We start from the raw sequence: 16,966 nt of genomic DNA, 5'->3' as shown, positions 1-16,966 counted from the left end.
GGTGAGTGTTCTGTTTGTATTGTTAGCAGGTGAGTGTTATGTTTGTATTGTTAGCAGGTGAGTGTTCTGTTTGTATTGTTAATAGGTTTGTATTGTTAGTAGGTTAGTGTTCTGTTTGTATTGTTAGTAGGTGAATGTTCTGTTTGTATTGTTAGTAGGTGAATGTTCTGTTTGTATTGTTAGCAGGTGAATGTTCTGTTTGTATTGTATTGTACTATTGTATTATTGTACTCTCCTCGTCTGCCCACGTGTTCTCGTACACCCCGAGAGCTTCTGGTCAGCGGGGTGGTGGCACTGGGATCCTCATCTCTCCCAAGTGGACATTCTCTCTTTCTCCCCTGACCCATCTGTCTATCGCCTCCTTTGAATTCCATGCTGTCACAGTTACCAGCCCTTTCAAGCTTAACATCCTTATCATTTATCGCCCTCCAGGTTCCCTTGGAGAGTTCATCAATGAGCTTGACGCCCTGATAAGTTCCTTTCCTGAGGATGGCTCACCTCTCACAGTTCTGGGTGACTTTAACCTCCCCACGTCTACCTTTGACTCATTCCTCTCTGCCTCCTTTCCACTCCTCTCCTCTTTTGACCTCACCCTCTCACCTTCCCCCCCTACTCACAAGGCAGGCAATACGCTTGACCTCATCTTTACTAGATGCTGTTCTTCCACTAATCTCATTGCAACTCCCCTCCAAGTCTCCGACCACTACCTTGTATCCTTTTCCCTCTCTCTCTCATCCAACACTTCCCACACTGCCCCTACTCGGATGGTATCGCGCCGTCCCAACCTTCGCTCTCTCTCCCCCGCTACTCTCTCCTCTTCCATCCTATCATCTCTTCCCTCTGCTCAAACCTTCTCCAACCTATCTCCTGATTCTGCCTCCTCAACCCTTCTCTCCTCCCTTTCTGCATCCTTTGACTCTCTATGTCCCCTATCCTCCAGGCCGGCTCGGTCCTCCCCTCCTGCTCCGTGGCTCGACGACTCATTGCGAGCTCACAGAACAGGGCTCCGGGCAGCCGAGCGGAAATGAGGGAAAACTCGCCTCCCTGCGGACCTGGCATCCTTTCACTCCCTCCTCTCTACATTCTCCTCTTCTGTCTCTGCTGCTAAAGCCAATTTCTACCACTCTAAATTCCAAGCATCTGCCTCTAACCCTAGGAAGCTCTTTGCCACCTTCTCCTCCCTCCTGAATCCTCCTCCCCCTCCTCCCCCCTCCTCCCTCTCTGCTGATGACTTCGTCAACCATTTTGAAAAAAAGGTCGACGACATCCGATCCTCGTTTGCTAAGTCAAACGACACCGCTGGTTCTGCTCACACTGCCCTACCCTGTGCTTTGACCTCTTTCTCCCCTCTCTCTCCAGATGAAATCTCGCGTCTTGTGACGGCCGGCCGCCCAACAACCTGCCCGCTTGACCCTATCCCCTCCTCTCTTCTCCAGACCATTTCCGGAGACCTTCTCCCTTACCTCACCTCGCTCATCAACTCATCCTTGACCGCTGGCTACGTCCCTTCCGTCTTCAAGAGAGCGAGAGTTGCACCCCTTCTGAAAAAACCTACACTCGATCCCTCCGATGTCAACAACTACAGACCAGTATCCCTTCTTTCTTTTCTCTCCAAAACTCTTGAACGTGCCGTCCTTGGCCAGCTCTCCTGCTATCTCTCTCAGAATGACCTTCTTGATCCAAATCTGTCAGGTTTCAAGACTAGTCATTCAACTGAGACTGCTCTTCTCTGTGTCACGGAGGCGCTCCGCACTGCTAAAGCTAACTCTCTCTCCTCTGCTCTCATCCTTCTAGACCTATCGGCTGCCTTTGATACTGTGAACCATCAGATCCTCCTCTCCACCCTCTCCGAGCTGGGCATCTCCGGCGCGGCCCACGCTTGGATTGCGTCCTACCTGACAGGTCGCTCCTACCAGGTGGCGTGGCGAGAATCTGTCTCCGCACCACGTGCTCTCACCACTGGTGTCCCCCAGGGCTCTGTTCTAGGCCCTCTCCTATTCTCGCTATACACCAAGTCACTTGGCTCTGTCATATCCTCACATGGTCTCTCCTATCATTGCTATGCAGACGACACACAATTAATCTTCTCCTTTCCCCCCTCTGATAACCAGGTGGTGAATCGCATCTCTGCATGTCTGGCAGACATATCAGTGTGGATGACGGATCAACACCTCAAGCTGAACCTCGGCAAGACGGAGCTGCTCTTCCTCCCGGGGAAGGACTGCCCGTTCCATGATCTCGCCATCACGGTTGACAACTCCATTGTGTCCTCCTCCCAGAGTGCTAAGAACCTTGGCGTGATCCTGGACAACACCCTGTCGTTCTCAACTAACATCAAGGCGGTGACCCGTTCCTGTAGGTTCATGCTCTACAACATTCGCAGAGTACGACCCTGCCTCACACAAGAAGCGGCGCAGGTCCTAATCCAGGCACTTGTCATCTCCCGTCTGGATTACTGCAACTCGCTGTTGGCTGGGCTCCCTGCCTGTGCCATTAAACCCCTACAACTCATCCAGAACGCTGCAGCCCGTCTGGTGTTCAACTTTCCCAAGTTCTCTCACGTCACCCCGCTCCTCCGCTCTCTCCACTGGCTTCCAGTTGAAGCTCGCATCCGCTACAAGACCATGGTGCTTGCCTACGGAGCTGTGAGGGGAACGGCACCTCCGTACCTTCAGGCTCTGATCAGGCCCTACACCCAAACAAGGGCACTGCGTTCATCCACCTCTGGCCTGCTCGCCTCCCTACCTCTGAGAAAGTACAGTTCCTGCTCAGCCCAGTCAAAACTGTTCGCTGCTCTGGCACCCCAATGGTGGAACAAACTCCCTCACGACGCCAGGTCAGCGGAGTCAATCACCACCTTCCGGAGACACCTGAAACCCCACCTCTTTAAGGAATACCTAGGATAGGATAAAGTAATCCTTCTAACCCCCCCCCCCCCCTTAAAAGAGTTAGATGCACTATTGTAAAGTGGTTGTTCCACTGGATATCATAAGGTGAATGCACCAATTTGTAAGTCGCTCTGGATAAGAGCGTCTGCTAAATGACTTAAATGTAATGTAAATGTATTGTTAGCAGGTGAATGTTCTGTTTGTATTGTTAGCAGGTGAATGTTCTGTTTGTATTGTTAGTAGGTGAATGTTCTGTTTGTATTGTTAGTAGGTGAATGTTCTGTTTGTATTGTTAGCAGGTGCGTGTTCTGTTTGTATTGTTAATAGGTTTGTATTGTTAGTAGGTTAGTGTTCTGTTTGTATTGTTAGCAGGTGAGTGTTCTGTTTGTATTGTTTGCAGGTGAGTGTTCTGTTTGTATTGTTTGCAGGTGAGTGTTCTGTTTGTATTGTTAGCAGGTGAGTGTTGTTTGTATTGTTAGCAGGTGCGTGTTCTGTTTGTATTGTTAATAGGTTTGTATTGTTAGTAGGTTAGTGTTCTGTTTGTATTGTTAGCAGGTGAGTGTTCTGTTTGTATTGTTAGCAGGTGAGTGTTCTGTTTGTATTGTTAGCAGGTGAGTGTTCTGTTTGTATTGTTAGCAGGTGAGTGTTCTGTTTGTATTGTTAGCAGGTGAGTGTTCTGTTTGTATTGTTAGCAGGTGAGTGTTCTGTTTGTATTGTTAGCAGGTGAGTGTTCTGTTTGTATTGTTAGCAGGTGAGTGTTCTGTTTGTATTGTTAGCAGGTGAGTGTTCTGTTTGTATTGTTAGCAGGTGAGTGTTCTGTTTGTATTGTTAGCAGGTGAGTGTTCTGTTTGTATTGTTAGCAGGTGAGTGTTCTGTTTGTATTGTTAGCAGGTGAGTGTTCTGTTTGTATTGTTAGCAGGTGAGTGTTCTGTTTGTATTGTTAGCAGGTGAGTGTTCTGTTTGTATTGTTAGCAGGTGAGTGTTCTGTTTGTATTGTTAGCAGGTGAGTGTTCTGTTTGTATTGTTAGCAGGTGAGTGTTCTGTTTGTATTGTTAGCAGGTGAGTGTTTTGTTTGTATTGTTAGCAGGTGAGTGTTCTGTTTGTATTGTTAGCAGGTGAGTGTTCTGTTTGTATTGTTAGCAGGTGAGTGTTCTGTTTGTATTGTTAGCAGGTGAGTGTTCTGTTTGTATTGTTAGCAGGTGAGTGTTCTGTTTGTATTGTTAGCAGGTGAGTGTTCTGTTTGTATTGTTAGCAGGTGAGTGTTCTGTTTGTATTGTTAGCAGGTGAGTGTTCTGTTTGTATTGTTAGCAGGTGAGTGTTCTGTTTGTATTGTTAGCAGGTGAGTGTTCTGTTTGTATTGTTAGCAGGTGAGTGTTCTGTTTGTATTGTTAGCAGGTGAGTGTTCTGTTTGTATTGTTAGCAGGTGAGTGTTCTGTTTGTATTGTTAGCAGGTGAGTGTTCTGTTTGTATTGTTAGCAGGTGAGTGTTCTGTTTGTATTGTTAGCAGGTGAGTGTTCTGTTTGTATTGTTAGCAGGTGAGTGTTCTGTTTGTATTGTTTGCAGGTGAGTGTTCTGTTTGTATTGTTAGCAGGTGAGTGTTCTGTTTGTATTGTTAGCAGGTGAATGTTCTGTTTGTATTGTTAGCAGGTGAATGTTCTGTTTTGTATTGTTAGCAGGTGAATGTTCTGTTTGTATTGTTAGCAGGTGAGTGTTATGTTTGTATTGTTAATAGGTTTGTATTGTTAGTAGGTTAGTGTTCTGTTTGTATTGTGATCAGGTGAGTGTTCTGTTTGTATTGTTAGTAGGTGAGTGTTCTGTTTGTATTGTTAGTAGGTGAGTGTTCTGTTTGTATTGTTAGCAGGTGAGTGTTATGTTTGTATTGTTAGCAGGTGCGTGTTCTGTTTGTATTGTTAATAGGTTTGTATTGTTAGTAGGTGAGTGTTCTGTTTGTATTGTTTGCAGGTGAGTGTTCTGTTTGTATTGTTAGCAGGTGAGTGTTCTGTTTGTATTGTTAGCAGGTGAGTGTTCTGTTTGTATTGTTAGCAGGTGAGTGTTCTGTTTGTATTGTTAGCAGGTGAGTGTTCTGTTTGTATTGTTAGCAGGTGAGTGTTCTGTTTGTATTGTTAGCAGGTGAGTGTTCTGTTTGTATTGTTAGCAGGTGAGTGTTCTGTTTGTATTGTTAGCAGGTGAGTGTTCTGTTTATATTGTTAATATGTTTGCATTGTTAGTAGGTGAGTGTTCTGTTTGTATTGTTAGTAGGTGAGTGTTCTGTTTGTATTGTTAGTAGGTGAGTGTTCTGTTTGTATTGTTAGTAGGTGAGTGTTCTGTTTGTATTGTTAGTAGGTGAGTGTTCTGTTTGTATTGTTAGTAGGTGAGTGTTCTGTTTGTATTGTTAGTAGGTGAGTGTTCTGTTTGTATTGTTAGCAGGTGAGTGTTCTGTTTGTATTGTTAGTAGGTGAGTGTTCTGTTTGTATTGTTAGCAGGTGAGTGTTCTGTTTGTATTGTTAGCAGGTGAGTGTTCTGTTTGTATTGTTAGCAGGTGAGTGTTCTGTTTGTATTGTTTGCAGGTGAGTGTTCTGTTTGTATTGTTAGCAGGTGAGTGTTCTGTTTGTATTGTTAGCAGGTGAATGTTCTGTTTGTATTGTTAGCAGGTGAATGTTCTGTTTTGTATTGTTAGCAGGTGAATGTTCTGTTTGTATTGTTAGCAGGTGAGTGTTATGTTTGTATTGTTAATAGGTTTGTATTGTTAGTAGGTTAGTGTTCTGTTTGTATTGTGATCAGGTGAGTGTTCTGTTTGTATTGTTAGTAGGTGAGTGTTCTGTTTGTATTGTTAGTAGGTGAGTGTTCTGTTTGTATTGTTAGCAGGTGAGTGTTATGTTTGTATTGTTAGCAGGTGAGTGTTCTGTTTGTATTGTTAGCAGGTGAGTGTTCTGTTTGTATTGTTAGCAGGTGAGTGTTCTGTTTGTATTGTTAGCAGGTGAGTGTTCTGTTTGTATTGTTAGCAGGTGAGTGTTCTGTTTGTATTGTTAGTAGGTGAGTGTTCTGTTTGTATTGTTAGTAGGTGAGTGTTCTGTTTGTATTGTTAGCAGGTGAGTGTTCTGTTTGTATTGTTAGTAGGTGAGTGTTCTGTTTGTATTGTTAGCAGGTGAGTGTTCTGTTTGTATTGTTAGCAGGTGAGTGTTCTGTTTGTATTGTTAGCAGGTGAGTGTTCTGTTTGTATTGTTAGCAGGTGAGTGTTCTGTTTGTATTGTTAGCAGGTGAGTGTTCTGTTTGTATTGTTAGCAGGTGAGTGTTCTGTTTGTATTGTTAGCAGGTGAGTGTTCTGTTTGTATTGTTAGCAGGTGAGTATTATGTTTGTATTGTTAGCAGGTGAGTGTTATGTTTGTATTGTTAGTAGGTGAGTGTTCTGTTTGTATTGTTAGCAGGTGAGTGTTCTGTTTGTATTGTTAGCAGGTGAGTGTTCTGTTTGTATTGTTAGCAGGTGAATGTTCTGTTTGTATTGTTAGCAGGTGAATGTTCTGTTTTGTATTGTTAGCAGGTGAATGTTCTGTTTGTATTGTTAGCAGGTGAGTGTTATGTTTGTATTGTTAATAGGTTTGTATTGTTAGTAGGTTAGTGTTCTGTTTGTATTGTGATCAGGTGAGTGTTCTGTTTGTATTGTTAGTAGGTGAGTGTTCTGTTTGTATTGTTAGTAGGTGAGTGTTCTGTTTGTATTGTTAGCAGGTGAGTGTTATGTTTGTATTGTTAGCAGGTGCGTGTTCTGTTTGTATTGTTAATAGGTTTGTATTGTTAGTAGGTGAGTGTTCTGTTTGTATTGTTTGCAGGTGAGTGTTCTGTTTGTATTGTTAGCAGGTGAGTGTTCTGTTTGTATTGTTAGCAGGTGAGTGTTCTGTTTGTATTGTTAGCAGGTGAGTGTTCTGTTTGTATTGTTAGCAGGTGAGTGTTCTGTTTGTATTGTTAGCAGGTGAGTGTTCTGTTTGTATTGTTAGCAGGTGAGTGTTCTGTTTGTATTGTTAGCAGGTGAGTGTTCTGTTTGTATTGTTAGCAGGTGAGTGTTCTGTTTGTATTGTTTGCAGGTGAGTGTTCTGTTTGTATTGTTAGCAGGTGAGTGTTCTGTTTGTATTGTTAGCAGGTGAGTGTTCTGTTTGTATTGTTAGCAGGTGAGTGTTCTGTTTATATTGTTAATATGTTTGCATTGTTAGTAGGTGAGTGTTCTGTTTGTATTGTTAGTAGGTGAGTGTTCTGTTTGTATTGTTAGTAGGTGAGTGTTCTGTTTGTATTGTTAGTAGGTGAGTGTTCTGTTTGTATTGTTAGTAGGTGAGTGTTCTGTTTGTATTGTTAGTAGGTGAGTGTTCTGTTTGTATTGTTAGCAGGTGAGTGTTATGTTTGTATTGTTAGCAGGTGAGTGTTATGTTTGTATTGTTAGTAGGTGAGTGTTCTGTTTGTATTGTTAGCAGGTGAGTGTTCTGTTTGTATTGTTAGCAGGTGAGTGTTCTGTTTGTATTGTTAGCAGGTGAGTGTTCTGTTTGTATTGTTAGCAGGTGAGTGTTCTGTTTGTATTGTTAGCAGGTGAGTGTTCTGTTTGTATTGTTAGCAGGTGAGTGTTCTGTTTGTATTGTTAGCAGGTGAGTGTTCTGTTTGTATTGTTAGCAGGTGAGTGTTCTGTTTGTATTGTTAGCAGGTGAGTGTTCTGTTTGTATTGTTAGCAGGTGAGTGTTCTGTTTGTATTGTTAGCAGGTGAGTGTTCTGTTTGTATTGTTAGCAGGTGAGTGTTCTGTTTGTATTGTTAGCAGGTGAGTGTTCTGTTTGTATTGTTAGCAGGTGAGTGTTCTGTTTGTATTGTTAGTAGGTGAGTGTTCTGTTTGTATTGTTAGTAGGTGAGTGTTCTGTTTGTATTGTTAGCAGGTGAGTGTTCTGTTTGTATTGTTAGTAGGTGAGTGTTCTGTTTGTATTGTTAGCAGGTGAGTGTTCTGTTTGTATTGTTAGCAGGTGAGTGTTCTGTTTGTATTGTTAGCAGGTGAGTGTTCTGTTTGTATTGTTAGCAGGTGAGTGTTCTGTTTGTATTGTTAGCAGGTGAGTGTTCTGTTTGTATTGTTAGCAGGTGAGTGTTCTGTTTGTATTGTTAGCAGGTGAGTGTTCTGTTTGTATTGTTAGCAGGTGAGTGTTCTGTTTGTATTGTTAGCAGGTGAGTGTTCTGTTTGTATTGTTAGCAGGTGAGTATTATGTTTGTATTGTTAGCAGGTGAGTGTTATGTTTGTATTGTTAGCAGGTGAGTGTTCTGTTTGTATTGTTAGCAGGTGAGTGTTCTGTTTGTATTGTTAGCAGGCGAGTGTTCTGTTTGTATTGTTAGCAGGTGAGTGTTCTGTTTGTATTGTTAGCAGGTGAGTGTTCTGTTTGTATTGTTAGCAGGTGAGTGTTCTGTTTGTATTGTTAGCAGGTGAGTGTTCTGTTTGTGTTGTTAGCAGGAGAGTGTTCTGTTTGTATTGTTAGCAGGTGAGTGTTCTGTTTGTATTGTTAGCAGGTGAGTGTTCTGTTTGTATTGTTAGCAGGTGAGTGTTCTGTTTGTATTGTTAGCAGGTGAGTGTTCTGTTTGTATTGTTAGCAGGTGAGTGTTCTGTTTGTATTGTTAGCAGGTGAGTGTTCTGTTTGTATTGTTAGCAGGTGAGTGTTCTGTTTGTATTGTTAGCAGGTGAGTGTTGTTTGCTTCTGACTGGAAGCATCATTTTGTAAAGTACAAAAAAATAACGTTATATTGAAATGTTTTTTAGTTTTAATCTGGTATACCTGGATATCTGATTTTGATTGAACAGTACCCTGGGTCTACCCCATTGATCATTTAGTGATTTCTGCTGTGGAGTTCATTCTGACTGTGATTAGGGCCTTATTATGCAGTGCTGTGAAAAGTATTTACCCCCTTTCTAATTTGATCTCCTTTTTAATATTTTGTTTATACGGAATGTTTTGCCAAATCTTCAACCAAAATCTAATTTAAGATAAAAAGGAACCTGAGTGAACAAATAACACAACAATTAAATACTTATTTAATTTATTAAGAAATTAAATAAATAAATAAAGTATACTTCTCTTGTTTTGTAAACTCAGGTTCCCTTTATCTAGTAGGTTTTGGTTGAAGATCTGATAACATTCAGAATAAAAAATATGCAAAAATAGAGAAAATCAGAAAGGGGGCAAATACTTTTTCACGGCACTGTAGTTCTTGTGTTTTCCAGTCACAATCAAGCGATATGGAGCTGGGTGCCTGTGTCTGACGTGTGTGATGTTTGGCGGCTAGCCCAGCTCCAGGCAACACCGCGGCCCCTTGCCAAGCCCAACTACAGACTGTTTCCTTTTGTTGTCCCTTACACGATGACATGTGACACGGTCGTGCACATTTCTTTTTCCGATCGGACTACATGAGAAAAGACAAGCGGGATTTCATTAGCTTATTTTCCCTCCTCCTGTTGCATCCCCCCCATCCCTGAAGAGAACCAGCCGAGGTAGAAGGATTTGGTCGGGTCATGTTCATTAGACACCAAAATGAAGAAAAAAGGTAGACTAAAATAGGGAGGGACGACAATAAAACACGTTTATTTTCCTCTTCTGTTTCAACTTCTGCCGTCATGAAAATGAACCAGGCTTTAGTCTGCCGTCATGAAAATGAACCAGGCTTTAGTCTGCCGTCATGAAAATGAACCAGGCTTTAGTCTGCCGTCATGAAAATGAACCAGGCTTTAGTCTGCCGTCATGAAAATGAACCAGGCTTTAGTCTGCCGTCATGAAAATGAACCAGGCTTTAGTCTGCCGTCATGAAAATGAACCAGGCTTTAGTCTGCCGTCATGAAAATGAACCAGGCTTTAGTCTGCCGTCATGAAAATGAACCAGGCTTTAGTCTGCCGTCATGAAAATGAACCAGGCTTTAGTCTGCCGTCATGAATATGAACCAGGCATTAGTCTGCTGTCATGAATATGAACCAGGCATTAGTCTGCTGTCATGAATATGAACCAGGCTTTAGTCTGCTGTCATGAATATGAACCAGGCATTAGTCTGCTGTCATGAAAATGAACCAGGCTTTAGTCTGCTGTCATGAATATGAACCAGGCATTAGTCTGCTGTCATGAATATGAACCAGGCATTAGTCTGCTGTCATGAATATGAACCAGGCATTAGTCTGCTGTCATGAAAATGAACCAGGCTTTAGTCTGCTGTCATGAATATGAACCAGGCTTTAGTCTGCCGTCATGAAAATGAACCGGGCTTTAGTCTGCTGTCATGAATATGAACCAGGCATTAGTCTGCTGTCATGAATATGAACCAGGCATTAGTCTGCTTCAGCCCACTCCCTCCCCCACTGTGGTCACATACAGAACTCAGACAGTCCCTTTGAGACTCCTCCTCCATTCTACCCCTCCTCACCCCAGGCTCCATCTATTATCAATTGCTTTGTTTATTTTCCCAGAAAATGTTCTTTGTTTATTTCTTGGTAAAACCACCTGGCAGTTTGCAAGGGTCACTGCTGTTGGTATGGGGATCAAGCTCTCACGTTCTCCCTCCAGTTCATATTTTTCCCCAAATTAGAGGAGAGGGAGGAGGAGGAATAGAGCGAGAAAGAGGGATAGGGAGGAGGGAGAGAGAGTGAGAGAAAAGAAACAGGAATTAGGCTTTGGCGATATACCATATTTACTGCACACGGGATGCTTTTTCAATACCATCAATACAGTTGAAACTGTACACGTGCTGCTCCAGAGTCAGTACTGCTCATTTGGACAATGTCTCTCGTTCACATTCTCTTGTAAGTGTCCAAACTCACCAAAAATGACATTCGGTAGCTCCTACCTACAGTGGGGAGAACAAGTATTTGATACAGGTAACGAGTTCAAACAGGTGCAGTTAATACAGGTAATGAATGGAGAACAGGAGGGCTTTCTAAAGAAAAACTAACAGGTCTGTGAGAGCCGGAATTCTTATTGGTTGGTAGGTGATCAAATACGTATGTCGTACAGGCCTCTCTCTCCCCAACTGGGTGTCTAGGATGCTGAAGCCCAGGCCTCTCTCTCGCTCTCACTACCTGGTAGTCTAGGATGCTGAAGCCCAGGCCTCCCTCTCCCTACCTGGTAGTCTAGGATGCTGAAGCCCAGGCCTCTCGCTCCCTACCTGGTAGTCTAGGATGCTGAAGCCCAAGCCTCTCTCTCCCTACCTGGTAGTCTAGGATGCTGAAGCCCAGGCCTCCCTCTCTCTCCCTACCTGCTAGTCTAGGATGCTGAAGCCCAGGCCTCTCTCTCCCTACCTGGTAGTCTAGGATGCTGAAGCCCAGGCCCCCCTCTCTCTCCCTACCTGCTAGTCTAGGATGCTGAAGCCCAGGCCTCTCTCTCCCTACCTGGTAGTCTAGGATGCTGAAGCCCAGGCCTCTCTCTCCCTACCTGGTAGTCTAGGATGCTGAAGCCCAGGTCTCTCTCTCCACACCTGGTGGTCTAGGATGCTGAAGCCCAGGCCTCTCTCGCTCTCACTACCTGGTAGTCTAGGATGCTGAAGCCCAGGCCTCCCTCTCTCTCCCTACCTGCTAGTCTAGGATGCTGAAGCCCAGGCCTCTCTCTCCCTACCTGGTAGTCTAGGATGCTGAAGCCCAGGCCTCTCTCGCTCTCCCTACCTGGTAGTCTAGGATGCTGAAGCCCAGGCCTCTCTCGCTCTCCCTACCTGGTAGTCTAGGATGCTGAAGCCCAGGCCTCTCTTTCCCTACCTGGTAGTCTAGGATGCTAAAGCCCAGGCCTCTCTTGCTCTCCCTACTTGGTAGTCTAGGATGCTGAAGCCCAGGCCTCTCTCTCCCTACCTGCTAGTCTAGGATGCTGAAACCCAGGCCTCCCTCTCTCTCTCCCTACCTGGTAGTCTAGGATGCTGAAGCCCAGGCCTCTCTCTCCCTACCTGGTAGTCTAGGATGCTGAAGCCCAAGCCTCTCTCTCCCTACCTGGTAGTCTAGGATGCTGAAGCCCAAGCCTCTCTCTCCCTACCTGGTAGTCTAGGATGCTGAAGCCCAAGCCTCTCTCTCCCTACCTGGTAGTCTAGGATGCTGAAGCCCAGGCCTCCCTCTCTCTCCCTACCTGCTAGTCTAGGATGCTGAAGCCCAGGCCTCTCTCTCCCTACCTGGTAGTCTAGGATGCTGAAGCCCAGGCCTCTCTCTCCCTACCTGGTAGTCTAGGATGCTGAAGCCCAGGCCTCTCTCTCCCTACCTGGTAGTCTAGGATGCTGAAGCCCAGGCCTCTCTCTCCCTACCTGGTAGTCTAGGATGCTGAAGCCCAGGTCTCTCTCTCCACACCTGGTGGTCTCGGATGCTGAAGCCCAGGCCTCTCTCTCCCTACCTGGTAGTCTAGGATGCTGAAGCCCAGGCCTCTCTTTCCCTACCTGGTAGTCTAGGATGCTGAAGCCCAGGCCTCTCTTGCTCTCCCTACCTGGTAGTCTAGGATGCTAAAGCCCAGGCCTCTCTCTCGCTACCTGGTAGTCTAGGATGCTGAAGCCCAAGCCTCTCTCTCCCTACCTGGTAGTCTAGGATGCTGAAGCCCAGGCCTCTCTTGCTCTCCCTACCTGGTAGTCTAGGATGCTAAAGCCCAGGCCTCTCTCTCCCTACCTGGTAGTCTAGGATGCTGAAGCCCAAGCCTCTCTCTCCCTACCTGGTAGTCTAGGATGCTGAAGCCCAAGCCTCTCTCTCCCTACCTGGTAGTCTAGGATGCTGAAGCCCAAGCCTCTCTCTCCCTACCTGGTAGTCTAGGATGCTGAAGCCCAGGCCTCCCTCTCTCTCCCTACCTGCTAGTCTAGGATGCTGAAGCCCAGGCCTCTCTCTCCCTACCTGGTAGTCTAGGATGCTGAAGCCCAGGCCTCTCTCTCCCTACCTGGTAGTCTAGGATGCTGAAGCCCAGGCCTCTCTCTCCCTACCTGGTAGTCTAGGATGCTGAAGCCCAGGCCTCTCTCTCCCTACCTGGTAGTCTAGGATGCTGAAGCCCAGGTCTCTCTCTCCACACCTGGTGGTCTCGGATGCTGAAGCCCAGGCCTCTCTCTCCCTACCTGGTAGTCTAGGATGCTGAAGCCCAGGCCTCTCTTTCCCTACCTGGTAGTCTAGGATGCTGAAGCCCAGGCCTCTCTTGCTCTCCCTACCTGGTAGTCTAGGATGCTAAAGCCCAGGCCTCTCTCTCGCTACCTGGTAGTCTAGGATGCTGAAGCCCAGGCCTCTCTTGCTCTCCCTACCTGGTAGTCTAGGATGCTGAAGCCCAGGCCTCTCTTTCCCTACCTGGTAGTCTAGGATGCTGAAGCCCAGGCCTCTCTCGCTCTCCCTACCTGGTAGTCTAGGATGCTCAAGCCCAGGTCTTTCTCCCCCTACCTGGTAGTCTAGGATGCTGAAACCCAGGCCTCCCTCTCTCTCTCCCTACCTGGTAGTCTAGGATGCTGAAGCCCAGGCCTCTCGCTCTCCCCCTACCTGGTAGTCTAGGATGCTGAAGCCCAGGCCTCTCTCTCTCTCTCCCTACCTGGTAGTCTAGGACGCTGAAGCCCAGGCCTCTCTCCCCCTACCTGGTAGTCTAAGATGCTCAAGCCCAGGTCTCTCTCCCCCTACCTGGTAGTCTAGGATGCTGAAACCCAGGCCTCCCTCTCTCTCTCCCTACCTGGTAGTCTAGGATGCTGAAGCCCAGGCCTCTCGCTCTCCCCCTACCTGGTAGTCTAGGATGCTGAAGCCCAGGCCTCTCTCTCTCTCTCCCTACCTGGTAGTCTAGGACGCTGAAGCCCAGGCCTCTCTCTCTCCCCCTACCTGGTAGTCTAGGATGCTGAAGCCCAGGCCTCTCTCTCTCTCTCCCTACCTGGTAGTCTAGGATGCTGAAGCCCAGGCCTCTCTCTCTCTCTCCCTACCTGGTAGTCTAGGATGCTGAAGCCCAGGCATCTCTCTCTCTCTCTCCCTACCTGGTAGTCTAGGATGCTGAAGCCCAGGCCTCTCTCTCTCTCCCTACCTGGTAGTCTAGGATGCTGAAGCCCAGGCCTCTCTCGCTCTCCCTACCTGGTAGTCTAGGATGCTGAAGCCCAGGCCTCTCTCTCTCTCTCCCTACCTGTTAGTCTAGGATGCTGAAGCCCAGGCCTCTCTCTCTCTCTCCCTACCTGGTAGTCTAGGATGCTGAAGCCCAGGCCTCTCTCTCTCCCTACCTGGTAGTCTAGGATGCTGAAGCCCAAGCCTCTCTCTCCCTACCTGGCAGTCTAGGATGCTGAAGCCCAGGCCTCTCTCTCTCCCCCTACCTGGTAGTCTAGGATGCTGAAGCCCAGGCCTCTCGCTCCCTACCTGGTAGTCTAGGATGCTGAAGCCCAGGCCTCTCGCTCCCTACCTGGTAGTCTAGGATGCTGAAGCCCAGGCCTCTCTCTCTCCCCCTACCTGGTAGTCTAGGATGCTGAAGCCCAGGCCTCTCTCTCTCCCCCTACCTGGTAGTCTAGGATGCTGAAGCCCAGGTCTCTCTCTCCCTACCTGGTAGTCTAGGATGCTGAAGCCCAAGCCTCTCTCTCTCCCCCTACCTGGTAGTCTAGGATGCTGAAGCCCAGGTCTCTCTCTCCCTACCTGGTAGTCTAGGATGCTGAAGCCCAAGCCTCTCTCTCTCCCCCTACCTGGTAGTCTAGGATGCTGAAGCCCAGGCCTCTCGCTCCCTACCTGGTAGTCTAGGATGCTGAAGCCCAGGCCTCTCTCTCTCCCCCTACCTGGTAGTCTAGGATGCTGAAGCCCAGGTCTCTCGCTCCCTACCTGGTAGTCTAGGATGCTGAAGCCCAGGCCTCCCTCTCTCTCCCCCTACCCTGGTAGTCTAGGATGCTGAAGCCCAGGCCTCCCTCTCTCTCTCCCTACCTGGTAGTCTAGGATGCTGAAGCCCAGGCCTCTCTCGCTCTCCCTACCTGCTAGTCTAGGATGCTGAAGCCCAGGCCTCCCTCTCTCTCCCCCTACCTGGTAGTCTAGGATGCTGAAGCCCAGGCCTCTCTCCCCCTACCTGGTAGTCTAGGATGCTGAAGCCCAGGCCTCTCTCGCTCTCCCTACCCGGTAGTCTAGGATGCTGAAGCCCAGGCCTCTCTCTCTCCCCCTACCTGGTAGTCTAGGATGCTGAAGCCCAGGTCTCTCTCTCCCTACCTGGTAGTCTAGGATGCTGAAGCCCAAGCCTCTCTCTCTCCCCCTACCTGGTAGTCTAGGATGCTGAAGCCCAGGTCTCTCTCTCCCTACCTGGTAGTCTAGGATGCTGAAGCCCAAGCCTCTCTCGCTCTCCCTACCTGGTAGTCTAGGATGCTGAAGCCCAGGTCTCTCGCTCCCTACCTGGTAGTCTAGGATGCTGAAGCCCAGGCCTCCCTCTCTCTCCCCCTACCTGGTAGTCTAGGATGCTGAAGCCCAGGCCTCCCTCTCGGTCTCCCTACCTTGTAGTCTAGGATGCTGAAGCCCAGGCATCCCTCCCCCTACCTGGTAGTCTAGGATGCTGAAGCCCAGGCCTCCCTCTCTCTCTCCCTACCTGGTAGTCTAGGATGCTGAAGCCCAGGCCTCTCTCCCCCTACCTGGTAGTCTAGGATGCTGAAGCCCAGGCCTCTCTCGCTCTCCCTACCTGCTAGTCTAGGATGCTGAAGCCCAGGCCTCCCTCTCTCTCCCCCTACCTGGTAGTCTAGGATGCTGAAGCCCAGGCCTCTCTCCCCCTACCTGGTAGTCTAGGATGCTGAAGCCCAGGCCTCTCTCGCTCTCCCTACCCGGTAGTCTAGGATGCTGAAGCCCAGGCCTCTCTCGCTCTCCCTACCCGGTAGTCTAGGATGCTGAAGCCCAGGCCTCTCTCTCCCTACCTGGTAGTCTAGGATACTGAAGCCCAGGCCTCTCTCTCCCTACCTGGTAGTCTAGGATGCTGAAGCCCAGGCCTCTCTCTCCCTACCTGGTAGTCTAGGATGCTGAAGCCCAGGCCTCTCTCTCTCTTCTCCAGCTCCAACAACTGGATGTCTGGGGACCACAGAGCCAGCTCTCCCTCTTCATCCTCCTCCTCTTCTCCTTCCTCAAGCACTTTCTCCTTCTGGTGGCTGGGGTATGTGGGCGCTTGCTCCTCCTCTGAGATCTCCTTTAGGGTGGCTTGGTCCTGCTGGGTGAAAGAGGAACACGGTTAAGACAGGATATTTTAGGTTCCGGAACATCTTTACCAGATAAAAACGGATATGTGTTGTACTGTAGTACATCATGCTACAACACTGACTGTCACCTGGCAACTGTCATCTGCTACATTACACACAGTAAGGACATGCAGCATGGCTATCATACGTATGTATGTGTGTGTGTCTACATGCGTGTGCGTGCTTACATATGTGTGTGTGTGTGTGTGTGTGTGCACGTGTGTGACTGTCTGAATGTGTGTCCTGACCTCAGAGAGGCTGGCAGCGGTGCTGGGCGAGCGCCACTCATCGTCCCGGTCAAGCTGGTAGTCTGAGTTCTCCTCTGTCAGGTGTCTGCAGCACACCAGGGTGAAGGGAGGGGGAACCTCACGAAGGAACGCAACCGCCTCGCGCCTCGACTTGCCGTACAGCTGCACTCCGTTTACCTGTAGACAGAGACACACGTAAGCACGTACAGCGACACAAACACAATTCACATGTAGCGTACAGGAAATTCCCTTAAGATATCATAAACACAATAACACACAGAGGTGCTCTATCTCCTGCACAAGGCAGACACACAGAAAAGCACGCCATTCACCTACACACACACACACATTTCACTTAGAGTAAATACACAGCCAACTTTTGGCTGGTGACCAGTTTCAAAAGGGAAGATACACTATACAGTACAATTCAAAAAGTTTGAACACACCTACTCATTCACCTACTCACCCTACTCATTTTACATTGTAGAATAATAGTGAAGATATCTAAACTATGAAATAATACATATGGAATCATGTAGTAACCAAAAAAGTGTTAAACAAATCAAAATATATTTTAGATTTTAGATTCTATCAGCCATCCTTTGCCTTGATGACAGCTTTGCACACTCTTGGCATTCTCTCAACCAGCTTCACCTGGAATGCTTTTCCAACAGTCTTGAAGGAGTTCCCACAT

General features: G+C 47.4%; 1 protein-coding gene across 1 annotated transcript in view; it reads right to left on the bottom strand.

Moving 5' to 3' along the window:
• Window positions 1–16,966, bottom strand: part of LOC129867588 (inaD-like protein) — a 203,173-nt gene that overhangs the window by 143,325 nt on the left and 42,882 nt on the right. Inside the window, exons 15-16 of the mRNA XM_055941092.1 lie at window positions 16,273–16,449; window positions 15,796–15,996 (exon numbers count right to left, since the gene is read on the bottom strand). Coding sequence (XP_055797067.1) covers window positions 15,796–15,996; window positions 16,273–16,449 — 378 coding nt within the window. The remainder of the gene's footprint in view (window positions 1–15,795; window positions 15,997–16,272; window positions 16,450–16,966) is intronic.

The sequence above is a fragment of the Salvelinus fontinalis genome, chromosome 12 (genome assembly GCF_029448725.1).
Source record: "Salvelinus fontinalis isolate EN_2023a chromosome 12, ASM2944872v1, whole genome shotgun sequence".
NCBI classification, from domain to species: domain Eukaryota; kingdom Metazoa; phylum Chordata; class Actinopteri; order Salmoniformes; family Salmonidae; genus Salvelinus; species Salvelinus fontinalis.
Note: the sequence above shows the minus strand (reverse complement) of the source record. Positions and strands in the feature narration are given on the sequence as shown.